The following is a 22,579-nucleotide window of genomic DNA, read 5'->3' as shown; positions in this document are numbered from 1 at the left end:
TTTCTGTCCTTTCTTAAAAGAACTCGGACCGAGATTGTGGTCAACCTTTTCAACAAAAATAATTCGGTATATAAACATGAAACTTTTGCATAACTGTATAAACAGTTCTGTGTATGTCTACCGTGTGTTCCGTGTCTTTTTTGAGAGGGAAAGATGTTTTTCGTCTCGTCTCAAGCATTGAAAATAGTTCTGAGACCTTTCAAGGAACGGAATCCTTTTAATTTCATGTTTAAATCAATCGGATCTTACTCGGAGTATCCTTTATAAAAGATTACAACACGGAAAAAAAAACCTTCGTGCTTCTGACTTCCCTCTAAACTGTTTTGCATTTTTGCACACAGCTTTTTTTTCCGCTTGGAAAAAATATTTCACTGCTGTTTATTTTAAACAAAACGATATGAAAAACAGTTCGTACGATACACGTGGACTGCAGACACATATAGGTCGACCGTTCTGTTGATGTTCACCGTGTGTTCCTTGCTTGCAAAACAGTGCTAGTGTCAAACAATTACAGCAATCTTTTTCGTGGGTCTAGGGATTGACATGTTGTTTTTTTCAGAGTGAAAATGATAACTGTAGAAGACATCGCCGTTTTTTGTTTTGTTTTTTTTTTTAACAAAAACTTTGTTTATCTACTGCCTCTTGTTTAAGGATTCGTAAAAACGCTGACCATGCACAGCTCCAGAGCGATATGCCAATAAACCGGCCAATTGGTAATTTCATGTCAACTTTATTTCTCTCCTTTGTGATACAAATTACCTGATTTCAGAAAGGATTACAACTGGATAAACTTTCAGTCCTACCACTAAGTAAACTGTTTGCCTTTTGCGCGACAGACTTGTACAAACAGTACTTGGAACAAAGAAAGATTTGTTCTCCACTTTGTCGATTGCATTGCGTAACAGGCCGTGCTGAGCTATAAAAGCAGTCAATGTTCGAGTTTATGCCATAGCCTTGCAAACAGCAAAGCACTGTGATCAAGATGAATACTCTTCTGCTGGTCCTGTTTTTCGGAGCCTCAGTCGCTTTGGCAGAATCTCCTTTTGGGCACCCAGCTCTAGATGAACTCTCAGACGAGGGGAGTGAAGAAATCACTGGGGAATTGGCAGATGTGGAAAATGACCCTCACAACCCTTTCCCCAAGAAGGTAAATTCAGTTTGTGGTTTAAAGGTGCTGCACCTAGAAGTAATTCTAGGCTAATAAATAGATGCATTCCTGGTTTCGCTTTGTTTTTCAATCAGTATTATCATACTTTCACATTAAGTCATTTGCAACACAGGAGCAAACGCAGTTCATACAATTATTGGGATCAATTTTAAAAAGTATGAAGTTTTCTACTTAATCAAGCGTTTCTTTGGGTTGTTAGTCACCAGGACTTTGTGCACAAATTTGAGTTCGGTCTGATCTCGCGGGAAACAGTAAGGAGATAAAAAATTAAAACTCGAGGGAAATGAAAAAGCTCTAATTTAGACTCAGGTTGTGTCACTTCAGTTAAACCGTTAACATAGATATCACAACGAGTAACAATTTACGCTTCGGTCATCAATGTCTACTTGCGCCAAGGTTACGAATTACGAGAAAGACTACGAAGACAGCGTTTACTGGTGCTGGCAGTGGCAACCCTTTTTTAGATGCTTTATCAACCAATAACGCGAACATTTATGAAGGATAACCTATCAGTTCTATTAAAAAGAATTGTTATCAAAAGGGTCCTGAAACTAAAATAACTAAGAAATCTAAGATTAAAAAATATAATCTGTAAAAATTATTGACTTATAAGATTGAAAAGAGTTGTGAATTATATTCTATTGAAAAACTCTTTTAACTTATTCTTAAAAATTAAAAATTTCTTAAATGCCGGGGTAAAGTATTTTAAATTAGAGTCTCTTGAAAGGCAAAACTTCTCCTTCCAAATTCTAATTTGGCTTTGGGAAGTTTTAGTGAGCACCCACTGTTTCTAATGTTCGTGTTGTGTTCAATTTTTGTAAAATATCCTTTAAAAGGGGTACAGACAATCAAAGACAAGCTGATAGGACTGTCTCTTTATTAAACTTTCCACTGTCTGGACTTGATAATTTCCACCAATGACTAATTAGGGCTGAGCAGAACGTGCACAGTTTCAAAACATCACGTGAAGCTTTTCAAGTTAGCTTACAAGTGGCGGTTTGGAGTATCTTCAGTCAATAATTATGTCAGCATTTTTAACGATTTTCTAAGTTCTTCGATTTTAGTTTTATGATGTTGCTCTCATTATTATAATAATTGTTACTTTATCATTACACAAACCTTTGGCTTTAAAACAACACTGAAAAAACAAAAAACTAAAACGATCATGTCATTTTAGCAAGTTTGCTTTTTTTCAGATAATGTGTCTTATAGCACTCAAAAAATGCAAGGCAATTTTTGAAAAGTGCCGTCCCAAGCCGACCAGTCCCGAGCTGGCACGCGATGAATTCTCGGATGAAAATGATCCGCATTACATACCGAGTGGCCTACCCAAGCTGGTAAACTGAACTCAGTTTGTCTTTTCTTCTTTTAGTATTAAATTTTTAACAAAGAAAAAACTTGATAAAACACTACACTCAGAAGAAAATCTTGACCAATAAATCGTTAGTTTTATGATGTTGCTAAGATTATTATAATTATTACCTTTATTATCATATTATCACAGTAGCCTATGACTTTAAAACATCACAGAAAAAAACGACAAATTTAAACGATTGGTCATTTTAGCAAGTTTGCTTTTGTTCAGGTAAAGTGTGTTGTTGAACTCAAAAAATGCAAGAACATTTTTGAAAACTGCCGTCCCAAGCCGACCCGTCCAGAGCTGACACGCGATGAATTCTCAGATGAAAATGATCCTCATCGCAAACCGAGTTGTCCACCCAAGCCGGTAAACTGAACTCAGTTTTTCTTTCCTTCCTTTAGTAATAAATATTTAACAAAGAAAAAACTTGATAAAGCACAACACTCAGAAAAAAATCTTGACCAATAAATTGTTATTGTTTGTGCTGTGGAATTTCAGTTGCTTTCCATTTTATCAAAAATGTACTACCGTTGTTTTGCATGATATTGTTTACAATTTGAAAAAAACAGGAACAACAACAACAAACCTAGCTCACTTTTTTTTTTTTAGATTAATTTAGAAAAGTATGGATTACAAGGCGTACTTAATTTCACAATGTTAGCTCAACAGTTTTTCGCAGGGTTTTATTTTTCGCAATTTCAACAGGCAAATATGAAAATATGAATATTCGCAAGCCTTTCATTTCGCGATTTTTTTACTATCACGAAAAACGCGATATTAAGTATCAGCCAAATTAAGTAGGTATACAAAAATTGGATCAATATCAGTATCTGGGCAACTGCCCACCTACCCCTCCCCTAACTCAACATTAAACCTAACTTGTTATCAATTGACTGTTGTTGAGTTAGGGGAGGGGTAGGTGGCCAGTTGCCCAGATATTGATCCCAAAAATCAACAGATTTCAGTCTTATCTTGGGGGAAACAATAAGGAGATCAAACACGAAACACGAGGGAAATAATTATCACTATTTTCATTGTTAAAATGACTCTATAACAAGTATGTTTTCTCTGTGTCTCAGATAAAGTGTGCTCTTGCTCTCAAACGATGCAAGAAGATTCTGGAAAAGTGCAAACCCGAACCTACTCCACCCTGAGGTGCAGTGAACCTGATCACGAAATTTGTTTTCAAACATGTTGTATCTCAAGACGGATTTATCAGAATTAATAACAAATTAAATCAAATAGCTGTCATGGTAGCTGAAGAAAAATTTTGAGGGATAAAGCTGATTGAAAAGACACCTCAACTTGTGTGGTTGTTGTTTATATCAATTTAAGTGGGGTGCCTAACTAGCACTGAGTTTTAAAAAGCTGAGGTTCTAAACCCTTTAACTTCCAGAGTTGATTAACACGTAACTTCTCCCAATGACATCCACACATTATCCAGCCAATATGTAATGAGAATACTCAGACCTATCAGGTAGAAGTTAGAAGCCTTGATCTAAAATCAAGTTTCGTGACTTATTTACAAGGAAATGTGTAGCAGCTAAAAAAGAGAATTGACAGTCAGATCTTAAGAGTTAAAGGGTTGAGCTGAAAGTCGTGGCAACAAAATACGAGTGAAATCCCAGGATGAAGGAAAAATTAAACTTATCGTGTTATTAAAGTGCTGCCCCTTATGGTTTTTTATCAAAAACCGACTGGAAAAACTAGAAATACAACCAAAAACCGTTAATTTTGATCTCAACTCATCACGCTGGCGCCTGTCACTTCACCCGATTGGCTAAGACAAAATGTTAATTTACAGTTCAATTTTACGGAGTCAATATCTGAGGAGTGATTCTTTTCTTTAATTTTCTTTGACAAAACCTTAGTGAACGCGCTAGATATTAGACGGGCTCTTATTGGTAGCAAGGTGCGTCAAGACAAGAATATCCTCGCCCTTTTACGTGTTACGTTAAGTTGCGATAATTTTTCGAATTTTCGTTTCCTTTCTGACACAATACCCATAGGAGGTATCTGGAAATTGTCTTTAGCCCCGTATTACAGGTATTGATCCCCCTCATTAGAAGCAGATTTTTCAAAAGTTCCTCTTTATACTCTGTTAAGGATGGCTGTTCCCCGCCCCCGCCCCCGCCCCCTCCGTTCCCCCTAAAAAACCATGTGATCCCCAAAATCCTCCAACTCCACCCCATTCCCCTAGCGGATGATTGGTCCCTCAGGCAAACTAATATAGGAAGTAGGATAAATTACACGTTGTTCTGGCTAACGTAACTTCAACAGACTCAAAAGACGTTTTTCTTAGATTTTCCTAAAATCCTGTGGTCAACGAACATTAAGGTCCCGAAAACCTACCCATTTGGGGTTGGTGTGTGTAATATAAAATAAGCTTAACTTTATCGTCAATATATTTAATTAATATAGTTAATATATTATTAACATATATTTTTTTACTTTTAATTAGTTATAACATGTTTAAATGGAGTGAACAGGATATATTTTAGAGGACAAGTCAAATCAATTACATAAGTTGACACATTATTCCGGCCAACGTAACCTCAAAAAACGTAACGTGCCACTCTGTATTTGGTATATCAATACTATGCTTCGCCGTGACCTCGAGACATGAGGGAGAACTGATAACTTTCCAAAAACCCTGTATACTTGGATAATTAAGGATGGGAAATGAATGAGATTGATTCAAGGAAAATATGTAAAATAATCGGACGCCTATAATCAAGCGGATGCTCCGGGAGAAGGGGCAATTTTACATTAAGGAGGATCTTAATTTGGTTTCATCTCCGTTGGTAACCGAAATGGAGACATTTTAACCAACAATAACAAAGCAGCTCATTAACAGCTGCTAGATGGTTTCCAAGAGTTTCATATCTCACCATTTTAGCTTCTTTTCACGAGCAATTCTGGATCTTGAAGAATCTTTGGACAACCCTGTGAGCCAGTTTTCATCTTCCTCAATATCCTAATATTGAGGCCATTTACAATATCACGTGTGCGTTACAACTGACCCCTAATTGAAAACCCTTCTTCTACTTCTACCTACGAACCCTGGTCTACCATCTACTCAGTTAAGAATTCAAACCGGAACAATATTTTGCTCAGTTTAAATAACAATATTGCAGTTTTCCATACCTTAGACGTCCTGTGGGTTCCCTTTTCTGCAGAATAAAATCTGGCGCGCACACTCTCACTATTTTAACAGGTGTATATGACGAACCCAAAAGGGGTAAAAGAATTAAGTCCCTCTCTGTACCGTTTTAATGAACGTTCGTCTAGGGTTAACATGCAAAGTTCTCATAATCATAATTTAACCATGCGTTCGGCGTACGTGCCAAACTCCTAAATTATTCTGAAACACGATAGAGTGGGTGAAAACCCCTTTTTAAGTAATTTTTGCCGTAATTTACACCTCCTCTCTTTCATACCCTCTCAGCTCTGTGACTCTAATCGGTGGGAAAATTGACCCTGGTATACGCCGCAACACAATTCTAAATCAGGCAAGCCGTTGGGTTCGAATTCGTTTGAGTTTTACGTATTACCCTTTAAAGTCAAAAGTCTTGCAAAGACCGCATCTGAATTTGTTGAAGTATTTTTGTTTTCTACCATTACAAACTGTTTGCCTTTTAGCGTGCAGGCGTGTACAATGAAAGATTGGACGAAGACGTTCGTGAGAAAACCATGATAGAAAGTTTACATAGTCAACCGATCTGATAATGATGCCATATGCTTCCTGCGTGAGAAACAATCTTATTATCGCTAACATTTCGGAAGTTATAGGGATAATTATAAAATCCATCCTTTTTTCGACGATTACTTCTTACTTCTCTTTTCTTTACGTTACGAGAGTGAAAGCGTGATAGTATTAAGACTAGCGCTTCTTTGATAAGAGAAACAAAACTCTCGACCAAGTGAACCATCGATAAAAGCTTCATCGTTTTGCGGCGTTGTGCTGCGCGCTATAATCAACTAATCCAAAGTACAGTATAAAGAATTCAGCATTTCCAGGTATCTTGTTTGGGGTTAATAACAATAGTGAATTGTTGCTTTTTTTCCTCTCGTCCTCTTGCCGAGTATAGTTCGTGAATGTTGTTAACAACAAAGCATCCTTATCGTGTTAATAAATTTATAATCAACTGGTTCGCTGATGAAAAAAATATACTGAGACCAAGTATAGTGAAGGGCATTTTCTCCCTTGGGTACCCCTGTGTGAACAGCACCCTTATGAGCAACTTTCCCAACCCCTCTCCCCAAGTGCCGCTAATTTGACACGCCGACAATTTTGCGACGATTTGAAATTCATCTTCGTCGAGTCTTGGCACAATTTTCCCAGGGCAACAAACAACAAAAGGCTTTTGTTTGAACTTGTGAAGTCGAATTTAACCCACAACAATGGCCCATTTCTTGATACGGTTGAGCAAACTGTCTGCCTTTTGCGCGTGAGATTTGTACAAACAGAGAGTTTAGTTCTCCACTTTGTCGATTGTCATCGATTGTCATGCAGGAACAGGCCATGCTGGCCTTTAAAAGTAAGCAGTTTTCGATTTCATCATATTGCCTCACAAACAGAAAAGCTCTGTTATCGAAAGAATACTCTTCTACTGGTCCTGTTTTTCGGAGCTTCGGTTGCTTTGGCAGAGTTGCCTTTTGAGAATCCAGCTCTCGATGAACTCTCGGATGAAGATAGAGAAGAAATCACTGAAGAATTGGAAGAGGTGGAAAATGATCCCTTCTTTTTAGAACCACCTAGTGGTCCCCCTTCACCCTCACCTCCGCCCGAGGTAAAGTTCAGTTTGTTGTTTTTTTGTTAATTTAGGCATTTCACCGATAAACCAAAACTGACATACAGAAGCAATCGGTCATTAAGATTGTTAATGAGTACGTTAGAAACTCAACCTGTACGCTGGTTCTAGTCAAACTATTCTTTTGATCGTTTATAATCAAAATTTGATCTTGAAAATAGTTAAAAAAAAATGAACATTTCTCCATAACCAAGTTTGCATTTAGGCTTGTTACCACCCGTCCACAAAACTCTGTAGTCAAAAATTAATAGAGTACTGTTTAGTACTGTTTTAGTGAGAGATGCACAACAACAAAAAAAACAGGGTAATCAAAACCTGCCTTTTGCTGTAGGAACATACAGGCCACGTGAAACGAAGTAGAAGCGAAAAAGTTTCCCTGATTTAGAAACCTTCAAATTACGTTATGAAACATGCAAGTTAAATTTTTTCAAGAAGGAAAAAGCTCTCTTCTTTGCAGACTCACCACGGCTTCATTTCTACCCGGCTGATCTTGTTAAAGCAGAAATATAACTACAATGGCTCTCTCGCCATATGATCATGTGCTCTTCTGAACATTAATGAAACAAATTCTTCAGAATAATCCCCAGCCGGGAGCCGAGATTTGTCTCTAATACATCAGTATATTAACGACACAAAATATTTCGGCGTTCTGTTTGCAGAAAAAGTACACAGGTCGTCCCAGGCCCAGTGGTCCAAGGCCAAGTCGTCGCCCCAGGCCCTGTCTTTCTTGTCAAACGCGAATTGAGAAACTACGAATAGCACAATGAACCGCGTTACTCGAGCCAAAATATGTCAAAAACTGATGCCTTACACCTCATCAGAATGCCCAAACACACTTCTGTTCTATGTATTGCGAAAGGCATATTGATCATCACATCCCCCTGGCCCTTAAGAGAGATATAAGGAAGAGTGCCTACCAAAGTACCACACTAATTTGATCGTCTTCGCTTTGAAATCTTGCTAAGACCAACGTTTAACAAACAGTGTGGCTGAATCCGCGGGAAGTTATTCGTTTACTCATTTCTTAGAGGTATTTGTTAAATTCCTCTACCAAAAATGATCTTTTATCTAATTATTTCGCGATCCTAAGCTCGGTGTAACTGTAGATCACCACACCGCGGAACCTCTGCAACCTGCAATCCTTCATTTTTTGTGAAATAAATAAATAAAAATAAAAACTAAAAAGGCCTGAACACTGTTGGAAAGTTCGTTTTCGGGTATAAAGAAGATTACTTTAAAGAAAAATATGTTTTCATTTCCTTGAGGTCCCCGGCGACATTCACCGTATCAGGGTATGTAATGTCATATGCAGCAACCAGCAGTCACCTAACCCGAGTGTTGATAATTGTACCATGATTTGAAAGCCCTAACGATTTGGGTACCGCGATATCCGAGTAACGCCTCATCCGAAGGCTCTCAGCAAACCTTCAAACTGGAATTGGCGGCCTTTGATTCTGTTTTCATGAAGTAGCTAGAATGAGGAACACGAGTGTTAAGTAACATCATCGCCGGTGATGCAATGTCACCGTAGATTAAAAAAAACATATTTCTCTTTTAACATCATCTTCTTCATAAACGAAAACGAAATTTCGAACAGTGTTGAGGTATTTTCAGCTTCTATTTTATTTCCTTATTATTATTATTTTTTTTTTTTTTTTTACAAAAACACGAATGGTTCCACAGGTTCCGCAGGTTCCGGAGATTCCGCAGTCTGCTGATCCATAGTTTAGTACTACCCGTTGTGGGCCAGTTACCGATGTGCATAGTGCATAATCACCTCTTCCCAATTTCAAATTAGTGAGAAATCTTACATCGGTGCATACTTTTTCAACCACGACATAATTTTCTCATTCGCTTGCGGAGGAGTTTAAACAGGAAGATTAGTGCAGTTTCCCCACAGTCAGCTATCTATTTATTAAACAATGAAAACAAGTATGTCGTCTGTATTTGAGCAGATAAAGAGTTCGTGAGCTCAACATAGAAAGTCAATTTAACTAAGTCAAACGTTCTGATAATGTCAACCAAGCGCTCGGTACATACCAAACAAAGCTTACCTCAGTGATCTTTTCTAAGTAATTTCTGAATCAAAGAAAAGAAGGGTGAAAACTGTTTTATTCGAAATTTTTTTGGCCCCTTTTCCCCACACCTGCTCTCTACCCTCATTCCTCCTGGCTCTTTAGGCCTTAATCAGTAGAAAGGCTGACCAAGGTCAGAATCGATGCGCGATGCTTAAACGTGCCAACCGTTGGTTTCATTTCAGTATCAATTTACTCAGCGAGATTTTCATAACAATTCTTAAAAGAATCACATCTGGATTTGTCTTTTTTTCTGACCTTACTGTTTAAGCTGTTTGCTTTTTACGCGCGAGATTTATACAATAAACGCTCTGGCAGAAGAAGTTCGTAAGATAAACATATAATGTTTACACAGCTCGGTCAACCGTTCTTTTAATGATAACACATGTTTCTTGCATGTAAACAGTCGTAATATCGCTAACATCTCATAGCGACCTTAATCTATTGCATAGACTCCTTTTTCAAAAGACCACTCGTTTTGTAACAAACCGAAGGTACCATCGTCTTTTCGACAAGCACTTTCTCACTTTTACAGCCCTCTTTTAAGGTTTTATCCGTGGGACAGAAATTTACTACGTTCGGTATGAAATATTTAATAAAGGATTACAATGGAATTAAACTTTCTGTCATGTCTGTGATCTTTCGTTAAGTAAACTGTTTACCTTTTGCGCGTAAGATTTGTACAAACAGAACTTGAACAAAGGTAGCTTTGTTCTACTCTTTGTTGATAGTCATGCAGAAACAGGTTGTGCTGGCCTACAAAAGTAGTCAGTCTCCGAGTTCATGACATTGCCTCAGAAACAGAACAGCATCGTTATCGAGATGAATACTCTTCTGCTGGTTCTGTTTTTCGGAGCTTCCGTTGCCTTAGCAGAATTGCCTTTTGAGAATCCAGCTCTCGCTGAGCATTCAGATGAAGAAGGAGAAGAAATCACTGGAGAGTTAAAAGAGGTGGAAAATGATCCCTTCTTTTCGGAGCAACCTAGTGGTCCTCCTTCACCCTCACGCCCGCCCAAGGTAAAGCTCAGTTTTAGTCATTTCTCTAATAAAGTCAACTTGACACGCACTGAAGTAACCGGTCATTGACGAGTTTCTAATTTCTACGAGTGAAATTCAAACTAGATGTTGGTGAAAACTCAAACTAGGTGCTGCTAGTCAAAAACTCATTTTTTATTGAAACTAAGCGTAATTTCCCGGCGATTGATATTGAAATAGTTTAGAAAGATATAACATGACCTCTTAATCAAATTTACTCTAAAGGTTCTTATCAACCATCCTCAAGACTCTGAAGACGAAAATTAACAGTTTTGTCTACTTTTGAGGGATATACAACACTAAACCAGGGTAAATGAAACCTGCCTCTCAATGGAGGAAAGTACAGGCTAAGTGAAACGAAGTGGTGATGAATACCTTTCCCCCGATTTAAAAACATTCAAAATACTTACAATAATCAAAGTTAACAGGTTGACTATTTTATCCTACACGCCAGGAGGACAAGATTTTATAGATTTTAAACCAACTGAGGATTTTTTTCTGTCTCTAATACATCAGCATATCAACGACAAAAATACTTTGTCGTTTCTAATACGGCATTTTCATTCTTTTTACAGAAATATTGCCTTTACAGGTTACGTCAGTGCTTGGAGAAACCTGGCGCGAACAAGGAAAAATGCAAATTGTTATTTAAAGAGTGCATTAAGCGTCGGCCAACAGGTCGCCCCAGGCCCAGTCGTCCAAGGCCCAGTCATCGTCCCAGGCCCAGTTATCGTCCCAGGCCCAGTCGTCGTCCCAGGCCCAGTCGCCCAAAGCCAAGTCGTCGTCCGAGGACCACTCCTCCCTGAAATAACTGTCAACCCGGTCAAGAAGAGGAAGTTTGATTAAATCATGTCAAGTCTCCAGACACATATGACGAAAAAAAATAATAATCATAAAACAAAAATATATAGATGTCATGGATGATAAAAGTTATTTCTGGGATTAAAGTTGATTCAAAAGTCATATTGTTTGTTGTTTGTACCTGTCAATCTAAGTGCAGCGCTAAGCTACTGCTAAATTTAGAAAAGCTATGGCTCCCAAGTTGTTTTTCTTAGCAATAAAACACATCTTTCTTTTATCAAAGATTACATGAATACTCCAGTAATTTCTAAGAATAGATCTATAGAATAAAGTTTTGGCAAAAAACAAAAAAATTTTCGGTCACAATTAAAATATCAGACTTTCCACAAGATCCCGACGAATATACATCACCTAATATCAAATAAAATCATAGGTGACAAGTGAACAGCTGGTTATTGTAATTTTCCTATGATGCAAGAGAGGTTGAATGGAACTTGGAATCAAGGCTATTAAGCGTGAAATTTACATCGCGGATAGTTTTCTGTAGATTGCAGTACATTTTTGTAAACGTTCACCTCCTGTCGTGATTCAGAGCTCGTTAAAAAAAAAAACTTTCATCGATCTTCCCTCTCCTCAATTCTGGCTCTCTCTCAGTGTTACAGTGATAAGTGTTACAGTGATAAGTGTTACAGTGATAAGTGTTACAGTGATAAGTGTTACAGTGATAAGTGACACAGTGATAAGTGATACAGTGATAAGTGTTACAGTGATAAGTGTTACAGTTATAAGTGTTACAGTGATAAGTGTTACAGTGATTAATTACTCTCACCTTCCCAACCGATACACATTTTTTCAATATAAATTTTTTTATTGATATTCACATCGAATATTCGGAAGGTAGTAATTTTATTTCCTTATTATTATTATTATTTTTTTATTTTTTTTACAAAAACACGAATGGTTCCACAGGTTCCGCTGGTTCCGCTGGTTCCGGAGGTTCCGGAGATTCCGCAGTCTGCTGCTGATCCATAGTTTAGTACTACCCGTTGTGGGCCAGTTACCGATGTGCATAGTGCATAATCACCTCTTCCCAATTTCAAATTAGTGAGAAATCTTACATCGGTGGATACTTTTTTAACCACGACATAATTTTCTCATTCGCTTGCGGAGGAGTTTAAACAGGAAGATTAGTGCAGTTTCCCCACAGTCAGCTATCTATTTATTAAACAATGAAAACAAGTATGTCGTCTGTATTTGAGCAGATAAAGAGTTGGTGAGGTTAACATAGAAAGTCAATTTAACTAAGTCAAACGTTCTGATAATGTCAACCAAGCGCTCAGTACATACCAAACAAAACTTACCTCAGTGATCTTTTCTAAGTACTTTCTTAATCAAAGAAAAGAAGGGTGAAAACTGTTTTATTCGAAATTTTTTTGGCCCCTTTTCCCCACACCTGCTCTCTACCCTCATTCCTCCTGGCTCTTTAGGCCTTAATCAGTAGAAAGGCTGACCGAGGTCAGAATCGATGCGCGATGCTTAAACGTGCCAACCGTTGGTTTCATTTCAGTATCAATTTACTCAGCGAGATTTTCATAACAATTCTTAAAAGAATCACATCTGGATTTGTCTTTTTTTCTGACCTTACACTGTTTAAACTGTTTGCTTTTTACGCGCAAGATTTATACAATAAACGCTCTGACAGAAGGAGTTCCTGAGATAAACATATAATGTTTACACAGCTCGGTCAACCATTCTTTTAATGATACCATGTGTTTCTTGCATGTAAACAGTTGTAATATCGCTAACATCTCATAGCGACCGTAATCTATTGCATAGACTCCTTTTTCAAAAGACCACTCGCTTTGTAACAAACCGAAGGTACCATCGTCTTTTCGACAAGCACTTTCTCACTTTTACAGCCCTCTTTTAAGGTTTTATCCGTGGGACAGAAATTTACTACGTCCGGTATGAAATATTTAAGAAAGGATTACAATGGAATTAAACTTTCTGTCATGTCTGTGATCTTTCGTTAAGTAAACTGTTTACCTTTTGCGCGTAAGATTTGTACAAACAGAACTTGAACAAAGGTAGCTTTGTTCTACTCTTTGTTGATAGTCATGCAGAAACAGGTTGTGCTGGCCTACAAAAGTAGTCAGTCTCCGAGTTCATGACATTGCCTCAGAAACAGAACAGCATCGTTATCGAGATGAATATTCTTCTGCTGGTTCTGTTTTTCGGAGCTTCCGTTGCCTTAGCAGAATTGCCTTTTGAGAATCCAGCTCTCGCTGAGCTTTCAGATGAAGAAGGAGAAGAAATCACCGGAGAGTTAAAAGAGGTGGAAAATGATCCCTTCTTTTCGGAGCAACCTAGTGGTCCTCCTTCACCCTCACGCCCGCCCAAGGTAAAGCTCAGTTTTAGTCATTTCTCTAATAAAGTCAACTTGACACGCACTGAAGTAACCGGTCATTGACGAGTTTCTAATTTCTACGAGTGAAATTCAAACTAGATGTTGGTGAAAACTCAAACTAGGTGCTGCTAGTCAAAAACTCATTTTTTATTGAAACTAAGCGTAATTTCCCGGCGATTGATATTGAAATAGTTTAGAAAGATATAACATGACCTCTTAATCAAATTTACTCTAAAGGTTCTTATCAACCATCCTCAAGACTCTAAAGACGAAAATTAACAGTTTTGTTTTCCTTTGAGGGATATACAACACTAAACCAGGGTAAATGAAACCTGCCTCTCAATGGAGGAAAGTACAGGCTAAGTGAAACGAAGTGGTGATGAATACCTTTCCCCGATTTAAAAACATTCAAAATACTTACAATAATCAAAGTTAACAGGTTGACTATTTTATCCTACACGCCAGGAGGACAAGATTTTATAGATTTTAAACCAACTGAGGATTTTTTTCTGTCTCTAATACATCAGCATATCAACGACAAAAATACTTTGTCGTTTCTAATACGGCATTTTCATTCTTTTTACAGAAATATTGCCTTTACAGGTTACGTCAGTGCTTGGAGAAACCTGGCGCGAACAAGGAAAAATGCAAATTGTTATTTAAAGAGTGCATTAAGCGTCGGCCAACAGGTCGCCCCAGGCCCAGTCGTCCAAGGCCCAGTCATCGTCCCAGGCCCAGTTATCGTCCCAGGCCCAGTCGTCGTCCCAGGCCCAGTCGCCCAAAGCCAAGTCGTCGTCCGAGGACCACTCCTCCCTGAAATAACTGTCAACCCGGTCAAGAAGAGGAAGTTTGATTAAATCATGTCAAGTCTCCAGACACATATAACGAAAAAAAATAATAATCATAAAACAAAAATATATAGATGTCATGGATGATAAAAGTTATTTCTGGGATTAAAGTTGATTCAAAAGTCATATTGTTTGTTGTTTGTACCTGTCAATCTAAGTGCAGCGCTAAGCTACTGCTAAATTTAGGAAAGCTATGGCTCCCAAGTTGTTTTTCTTAGCAATAAAACACATCTTTCTTTTATCAAAGATTACATGAATACTCCAGTAATTTCTAAGAATAGATCTATAGAATAAAGTTTTGGCAAAAAACAAAAAAATTTTCGGTCACAATTAAAATATTAGACTTTCCACAAGATCCCGACGAATATACATCACCTAATATCAAATAAAATCATAGGTGACAAGTGAACAGCTGGTTATTGTAATTTTCCTATGATGCAAGAGAGGTTGAATGGAACTTGGAATCAAGGCTATTAAGCGTGAAATTTAAATCACGGATAGTTTTCTGTAGATTGCAGTACATTTTTGTAAACGTTCACCTCCTGTCGTGATTCAGAGCTCGTTAAAAAAAAAAAAAAACTTTCATCGATCTTCCCTCTCCTCAATTCTGGCTCTCTCTCAGTGTTACAGTGATAAGTGTTACAGTGATAAGTGTTACAGTGATAAGTGTTACAGTGATAAGTGTTACAGTGATAAGTGTTACAGTGATAAGTGTTACAGTGATAAGTGATACAGTGATAAGTGATACAGTGATAAGTGATACAGTGATAAGTGTTACAGTGATAAGTGTTACAGTTATAAGTGTTACAGTTATAAGTGTTACAGTGATTAATTACTCTCACCTTCCCAACCGATACACATTTTTTCAATATAAATTTTTTTATTGATATTCACATCGAATATTCGGAAGGTAGTAATTGGCTACGTGATGAGTTTCACGTTACCAATTTTTTATCCATTAAGTTAATTTGCATTTCCATTGCGGAAAGAGGCAAGCACATATTTTATTCCTATTTAGTTTACACAGTTGTCGATGAAATTGAAAAATGGATATACTTTTAGAGGTCACTTTCAGAAAAAAAAAGAGAGAGAGAGAGAAAAAGAGTGAAAAAGAATCACTTTCGGAAGAAACTCAAAATTTCAGTTATTATAATGATAACATAATGAATTTCAACACATAAAATTACCTATCACTTTTCTGTAACTTTGCCGGGGTGTCACGGCTGTCATTTTATATAATTTATTCCAAATATTATCACTGAAAGAGCGCAGATTGCACGCAAAGAGAGACATATCTCTCGGACAAATAATAATATGCAGCAATCAGAAAATAACCGGTTACGTTCGATGAAGATACTCTTTCCTACTTTGTCCTTTGCCTCATTAATTAGCGATCCTGGAATATCAACCGTTCGTTTCCCGACGCGGAGTGCATAATTACCTCTTCCTACTTCCAAATTTGTGGGAAGTCTTACAATACCAATTTATATTCTCTCCATGATACCTTTCAACCAGGTCACAAAATCTTTCTAGTTTGAGCTAAACAGATGGATGCAGTTTCCTTAAACTTTCAAAATCAGCTAGGTTTTTCTTTTTTTTGGATCCATATCTAGCGCGCATATTGCCTCCAACCCTCCCTTCTCATGCAGTTTTTGTTAACAGAACTTTTATATCGTGCTAAAGAAGAAAATGAGTTTTTAGCTCTCTACTTTTTTCCCTTCGTTCTCTTAACTTATAACATCTTATTCATTTCTTTCTTTATTTTTCGTCATTCACTGAGTCTACAATCTATCTTGTTAACCATCCAAAGAGCCACAAAATAAAAGTATGCTTGCTAGCGTAAGGTCAGTAATTATATCAACAGGAACATGCAGTTTTCTGTTACTTTAATTTCAACTTTCTTCAGGTTTTCCCATTATTATGATTTCGAATTTGACGTGGTGTTTTTACTGTTTTAACAGTCGTTCATGAAGTTCAAATAGAAAAAGGTAGATAAAAAAACAATATGATTCCTCCTACGTACCAAATTTTGGATTGATTTCACTTTTTATCAGCTATTTAAACAACACTGTCGTTTATCTCTAAGCATATAATGAGTTCGTGAAGAAGAAACAGAAAGTTTACATAACTGAGTTAACTTTTTTGTTGATTTTTATATGGAACTTACTTGTTAAACAAAGCTGATATCTTAACTATTTCGTATCTTACGTTGTACAATCCTTACCACACGGAATCTGTACTTCGTGATATCTCCTTTTCAGACGAGATTTGTATCATCTTTTAGAAATAACTATACAGAGCTATAACTAGTTAGCAGGCTACCTCAAACAGGCCACCTGTGAAATTCATCACAGGATAGTGTTATACCGTATTACGATATCTAAAAACACTAGATGCATTCATAATACTGTTGTAACAGTCGTTCATGAAGTTCAAATAGTAAAAGGTAGAGAAAAAACACTATGATTCCTCCAACGTACCAAATTTTGGATTGATTTGTCTTTTTATCAGCTATTTAAACAAGAATTTCGTTTATCTCTGAGCATATTATGAGTTCGTGAATAAAAAACAGAAAGTTTACATAACTGAGTTAACTATTCTGTTTATTTTAAATGTGGGATTTACTTGTTAAACAAAGCTGATATCATAGCTATTTCGTATCTTACGCTTTAGAATCCTTGCCACACGGAATCTTTACTTCATGATATCTACTTCTCAGACGAGATTTATGTATGTCATCTTTAGTAATAATTATAACAAAACCTGACTTGGGTTAGTAGGCCACCTTAAACACGCCACCTATGAAATCATGATGACAGGATAATGTGTTATACCGTATTATGAGATCTAAAAATACTAGATGACATAAAGTAAACTGTTTGCCTTTTGCACCGCGGGCGGGATATTTACGCTAACAACGCTTGGGGAAAGACTTCTTCGTCATCTACAATGTCCATTGTAATGCAGAACAAGACACGATTGTGTATAAAAGTGATAGGTGTTCCAGTTAGTTCATGCCATTGCCCTGCAGACAACATAACAGCGTCTTCAAGATGAAATCTCTTCTACTGGTCCTGTTTTTCGGAGCTTCAGTCACATTGGCAAAATCGCCTTTTGAGCATAAAGCTCTCGATGAGTTTTCAGATAAAGAAAGAGAAGATTTGTTGAGAGAGTCGGCTGATGAAGAAAACGATCCGAAACTTATACCACCGACGATCTTTCCTGCTGAAGTAAGCCCAATTTTTCTACTTTGTGTTTTAAGTATTGCTGTATCAGAAGAAAACTATACCATCGGCAAAAGCAATTATAAGCCTCCCCACTGATATCATCGTTCTTTTATATCAGAAAGACTTTTTTAGGGGATAAAATGATTCACATCAGGTTGAGGCTTAACTTAGTAGGTGACGTAACAACGAGCTTCTTGAGTGTATTCTGACCTCTGCATTTGAAGTGATAAACCTAATGACACGCGAGTAAAACACCTCTAAAATCCCTTAAAGGGGTTATGAAAGTTATGAAAGCTTATTTTATCATCAACAGAAGTTATGTAAACTTTCACGGGGAATTTGTCTGGCGGTCGCCAAGGATGACTCTTGTAAAAGATTGGCTTGTTACGAGAAATATAAAACCTGCATGGAGTTAAAGCTACCTTATCCACGCCCCACGCCAACTCCGAGACAGGTACGTATGTGAAATGAACATACGAATAAATAGATAATTAGAAATCTGAATGATTGAATGATTGTATGACTAAATGACTGAATGAGGGAATACATGCTAGGTTTTCACTGAGATGTAAGACTTTTGTTTCAACCATGGGAATATAAAGCAAGAGGTTGTGGAGCTATCCGATAGGCTTCTCTGGTGAACAATTATTGTTCCAGATAGGAGCTTTTTATAGAACTTTTAGAGATAGAAGAAGCACAACTTCCTCAGAAATATAAATGAATTCTAGAAATCATAAATCATCGTGGGCCGGTGAACTGCTAAAAAAAGGACGTTACCTTATTGAAAAACTTACTTACCCTCAAAACTTACCATCTATTTTATTACATCTACAACTAATTGATTTGTGTGAAAAAAAGAAAAAACGTCTTTTTCAACGTAAAATGAGGTAGACATTTTTCAAATAAAGTATCTTTGCTTAATTTAATTTTTTTAGAAAAGAACAACGAACAATAAGGTGTGTTCTTGTAATATTATTTTATTTATTTTCAGAAAAAGTGTCTCGATATTGGTAAGAAATGCATGGGCAAACCTGGTATTGACTGCACCAAGAAGTTATTATGCATGGCTGCAGTTAAAATATGTCTGGGGGTAAATAATCTCCCTGGAGGACCCAGGTACCTTCCCATTGCTCCATGGTGATCAATCCTCTTGTTTCTCTTGAAACTCGTCACTCTTGGCGCCAATTATGGTAAAGAAAGAATGTGATGTAGATGTCATGGATAGATGAATAATTTGGAGGAATAAAGCTGATTTAAAAGCTGTCTGAGCTTGTGAGGTAGTTACTTGTATAAATTCAAACCAAACCTATTAATCTAGCAATCCAGTTACCTTTACTTTCTACACTGGGACTCATCAACGGAAGGCCTGAAGTGAACTTATGTTTACAAAAATGTGTTTAAAAGCCCTCAAATGAGTAGAAAACATACCAATCCGGGTAAAATTATCCTGACCAAGAGATCAAGACAGTGGAAGAAACAAGAAATGTAAGAAAGTAGAAAGGTTCAAACAAGTGCAAAACTTTATTTTCAACATCTGAGGGGGTGGAGAAGAGGAATTAGCTAAGAGCCATATTCCATACTCTCATGAGCTGATACAAGTGCTCAAATGGCAGAATTACGGAGAGGAGGCTTCAAAACAATGTCAGATCTCCCAGTTATGAAAGTTACGACTCTCTCGTCATCTTCGTCCCCCCATCCCCTTTGCAGTCTTGCCTCCCCGCCTCCCCAACCCCCACCATCCAACTCCAACGGGGCCTCGCTTAATTTTTGGCTGAATACCTCGAATGATATAGAGTCTATCGACTTTCGGTTTCTCAGCCCACCTTCTGCAGATTACTTAAAACGTATGCACTGATGACCAAAGATTTCTACATATGACACGAAGACTCAAATAATTTTCACATGCCATATTCCCTCAGCTTTTTCACTTATCTACGATATGTGCCCAATTTTATCGAACTTTGCCGTGGTTTTCATAAAATGTCACACGTGGCGATGGTACTGGTTGGACATTATCGTGAAACGTCCTAAATGGAGAAGCCTGCCAAGACGGAACGGGTCATTTAAAAGGATTCACGTTAAATTATACACCATTTAGGTCTCAAAACCGGCTCCTAAGATATAAAAGATTAAAAATCATGACAAACTTGTTGAAGTATTCCATATTTATTAACAGTCCTGATTCCAGATCAGTGTCCACTAAATAGAGATATATGCTGAATGTTAACGCAATTTTCAATAAATAAGAGAAGACCGGATTGGCCTTCACGTTACATTTAAAGTGTGCAATAAGCTTAAACCAACAAGTCGCCCTAGACCCAGTTGTCGTCCCAGGCCCAGTCGTCTAAGGCCAAGTCGTCGCCCCAGGCCCATTCCTCCCTAAAGTAACTGTCAACCCGGTCCAGACGCATATAACGAAAAAAAGAAATAATCATCAAAAAACAAATTATGTAGATGTCATGGATAATAAAAGTAACTTCGGGGAATGAAACTGCTTCAAAAGTCGTATTGTTTGTTGTTTTTACCTGGCGATCTGTGAGCAGCGCTAAGTTAGTGCTAACTTTAGAAATGGTAAGGCTCTCAATTTGATTTTCTTGGCAATAAAACACATCTCTCTTTTATCCAAGATGACATGAATAGTCCAGTTATTTCAAAGAATAGATCTATAGAATAAATTTTTGACAAAAAAAATTTAAAATGATCAGTCACAATTAAAATATCAAAAACTTTCCAAAAGATCTCTACGAAAATAGATCACCTAATATCAAATAAAATCATAGGTGAGATGTGGACAGCTAATCATTATAATTTTCCCATGATGCAAGAGAGGTTGAATGAAACTTGGAATCAAGACTGTTAAACTGAAATTTGAATCGAGGATAGTTTTTTATAGATTATGGCGCATTTTGTAAACGTTCACCTCCTGTCGTGATTCAGAGCTCGTTAAAAAAAAACTTTCATCGATCCTCCCTCTCCTCAAATCTGGCTCTCTCTCAGTGCTATAGTGATAAATGATACAGTGGTTGATTGCTCTCACCTTCCCAACCATTACACATTTTTAAATGGAACTTTTTTTAAATTGTGTTCGCGTCGAATATTTAGAAGGTAGTAAATAGCTACGTGATGAGTTTCACGTGACCAATTTTTTGGTCTTTGCGAAAAGAGGCAAGCACGTATTTTATACCTATTTGGTTTGCACAATTGTCGACGGAATTGAAGAATGGATATTCTTTTAGAGGTCACTTTCGGTTGCAAAAAAAAAGGAAAGGGTGAAAAAAAAAGTGAAAAAGAATCACTTCTCAGAAGACACTCAAAATTTTTCAATAATGATAACATACTGGCTTTCCTCACATAGAATTACCCATCATTTTTCTGTAACCTTTGCAAAGGTGTCACGGCTGTCATTTCATATAATTTTTTCCAAATCTTATCGCTCAAAGAGCGCAAATTGCGTGCGAAGAGAGACACTCTCTCGGACATAGAATAGCGTGCAAATAGCAGCATAAGCAATCAGAGAATAACCGGTTACGTTCAATTAAGTTACTCTTTTATTCTTTGACCTTTACTTCATTAATTAGCGTTCCTGGAATATAAACCGTTCATGTGGGCCAGTTTCCGACGCGGAGTGTACAATTACCTCTTCCTACTTCCAAGTTTGTGGGAAGTCTTACAGCGATGGATACCAATTTATATTTTCTTCTTGATACCTTTCAACCAGGTCACAAAATCTTTCTAGTTTGGGCTAAACAGATGGATGCAGTTTCCTTAAACTTTCAAAATCAGCTTGGTTTTTCTTTTGTTTTGGATCCGTATCTTTATTGCCCGCAACCCTGCCTCCTATATACCGCTTTTGTCTAAAGAACTTTTATCCAATTCTGGTTTGCTATTATAGTGGTATAAAAGAAAATGAGTTTTTGATCTCTTTACTTTTTTCCCTTCGTTCTCTTGACTTATAACATATTATTAATTTCTATCTTTATTTTTCGTTATTCAGTCGTCTACAATCTATCTTGTCAACAATCCAAAAAGCCACAAAATTAATGCTTGCTTGTGTATGGTCAGAAATTATATCAACAGGAAAATGTGCAGTTTTCTGTTACTTTAATTTTAACTTTCTTCAGGTTTTCCCATTATTATGATTTCGAATTTGACGTGGTGTTTTTACTGTTGTAACAGTCGTACGTGAAGTTCAAATAGTAAAAAGGTAGATAAAAAACATTATGATTCCTCCTAAGTACCAAATTTTTGATCGATTTGTCTTTTTATTAGCTATTTCAACAAGAATTTCGTTTATCTCTAAGCATATTATGAGTTCGTGAAGAAAAGCAGAAAATTTACATAACTGAGTTAACTATTCTGTTTATTTTAAATGTGGGATTTACTTGCTAAACAAAGCTGATATCATAGCTACTTCGTATCTTACGCTTTAGAATCCTTGCCACACGGAATCTTTACTTCATGATATCTACTTCTCAGACGAGATTTGTGTATGTCATCTGTGGTAATAACTATAACAAAACCTGACTTGGGTTAGTGGACCACCTTAAACAGGCCACCTGTGAAATTCATGACAGGACAATGTGTTATACCGTATTACGAGATCTAAAAATACTAGATGACACAAAGTAAACTGTTTGCCTTTACCGTGGGCGGGATATTTACGCTTACAACGCTTGGGCAAAGACTTCTTCGTCATCTACAATGCCCATTGGGTTCTGTTTTTCGGAGCTTCAGTCACCTTGGCAAAATCGCCTTTTAAGCATTCAGCTCTCGATGAATTTTCAGATAAAGAAAGCAGAGATTTGTTGAGAGAGTTGGCTGAGAAGAAAACGATCCGCAACTTC

The 22,579-nt window shown here is 37.1% G+C and overlaps 2 protein-coding genes and 1 non-coding gene across 3 annotated transcripts; all 3 read left to right on the top strand.

Moving 5' to 3' along the window:
- Positions 1 to 963: 963 nt before the first annotated feature.
- LOC131796810 (uncharacterized) lies at positions 964 to 3,826 on the top strand. Its single transcript, XM_059114418.2, has 4 exons — positions 964 to 1,147; positions 2,365 to 2,505; positions 2,754 to 2,894; positions 3,608 to 3,826. Exons 1-4 carry the CDS (start codon positions 983 to 985, stop codon positions 3,680 to 3,682), a joined length of 522 nt encoding a protein of 173 aa, XP_058970401.2. The 5' UTR covers positions 964 to 982; the 3' UTR covers positions 3,683 to 3,826.
- Positions 3,827 to 10,194: 6,368 nt separating this feature from the next.
- LOC131797726 (uncharacterized) lies at positions 10,195 to 11,415 on the top strand. The gene is made up of 2 exons (XR_010718626.1): positions 10,195 to 10,434; positions 11,028 to 11,415. It is a non-coding gene; the product is annotated as an uncharacterized protein (transcript).
- Positions 11,416 to 17,538: 6,123 nt separating this feature from the next.
- LOC131797888 (uncharacterized) lies at positions 17,539 to 19,000 on the top strand. The gene is made up of 3 exons (XM_066171441.1): positions 17,539 to 17,738; positions 18,049 to 18,189; positions 18,727 to 19,000. Exons 1-3 carry the CDS (start codon positions 17,562 to 17,564, stop codon positions 18,874 to 18,876), a joined length of 468 nt encoding a protein of 155 aa, XP_066027538.1. The 5' UTR covers positions 17,539 to 17,561; the 3' UTR covers positions 18,877 to 19,000.
- The last annotated feature ends 3,579 nt before the right edge of the window (positions 19,001 to 22,579 follow it).

This window comes from Pocillopora verrucosa, chromosome 8 (genome assembly GCF_036669915.1).
Source record: "Pocillopora verrucosa isolate sample1 chromosome 8, ASM3666991v2, whole genome shotgun sequence".
Classification (NCBI taxonomy): Eukaryota; Metazoa; Cnidaria; class Anthozoa; order Scleractinia; family Pocilloporidae; genus Pocillopora; species Pocillopora verrucosa.
This window is presented reverse-complemented; position numbering and strand designations above follow the sequence as displayed.

Coding starts and splice junctions, on each gene's coding strand:
- LOC131797888 (XM_066171441.1), top strand. CDS start 17,562: ATGAAATCTCTTCTACTGGTCCTGTTTTTCGGAGCTTCAGTCACATTG. Junction 17,739..18,048: donor CGACGATCTTTCCTGCTGAA/GTAAGCCCAATT, acceptor TATCATCAACAG/AAGTTATGTAAACTTTCACG. Junction 18,190..18,726: donor CCACGCCAACTCCGAGACAG/GTACGTATGTGA, acceptor ATTTATTTTCAG/AAAAAGTGTCTCGATATTGG.
- LOC131796810 (XM_059114418.2), top strand. CDS start 983: ATGAATACTCTTCTGCTGGTCCTGTTTTTCGGAGCCTCAGTCGCTTTG. Junction 1,148..2,364: donor ACAACCCTTTCCCCAAGAAG/GTAAATTCAGTT, acceptor GCTTTTTTTCAG/ATAATGTGTCTTATAGCACT. Junction 2,895..3,607: donor CGAGTTGTCCACCCAAGCCG/GTAAACTGAACT, acceptor TCTGTGTCTCAG/ATAAAGTGTGCTCTTGCTCT.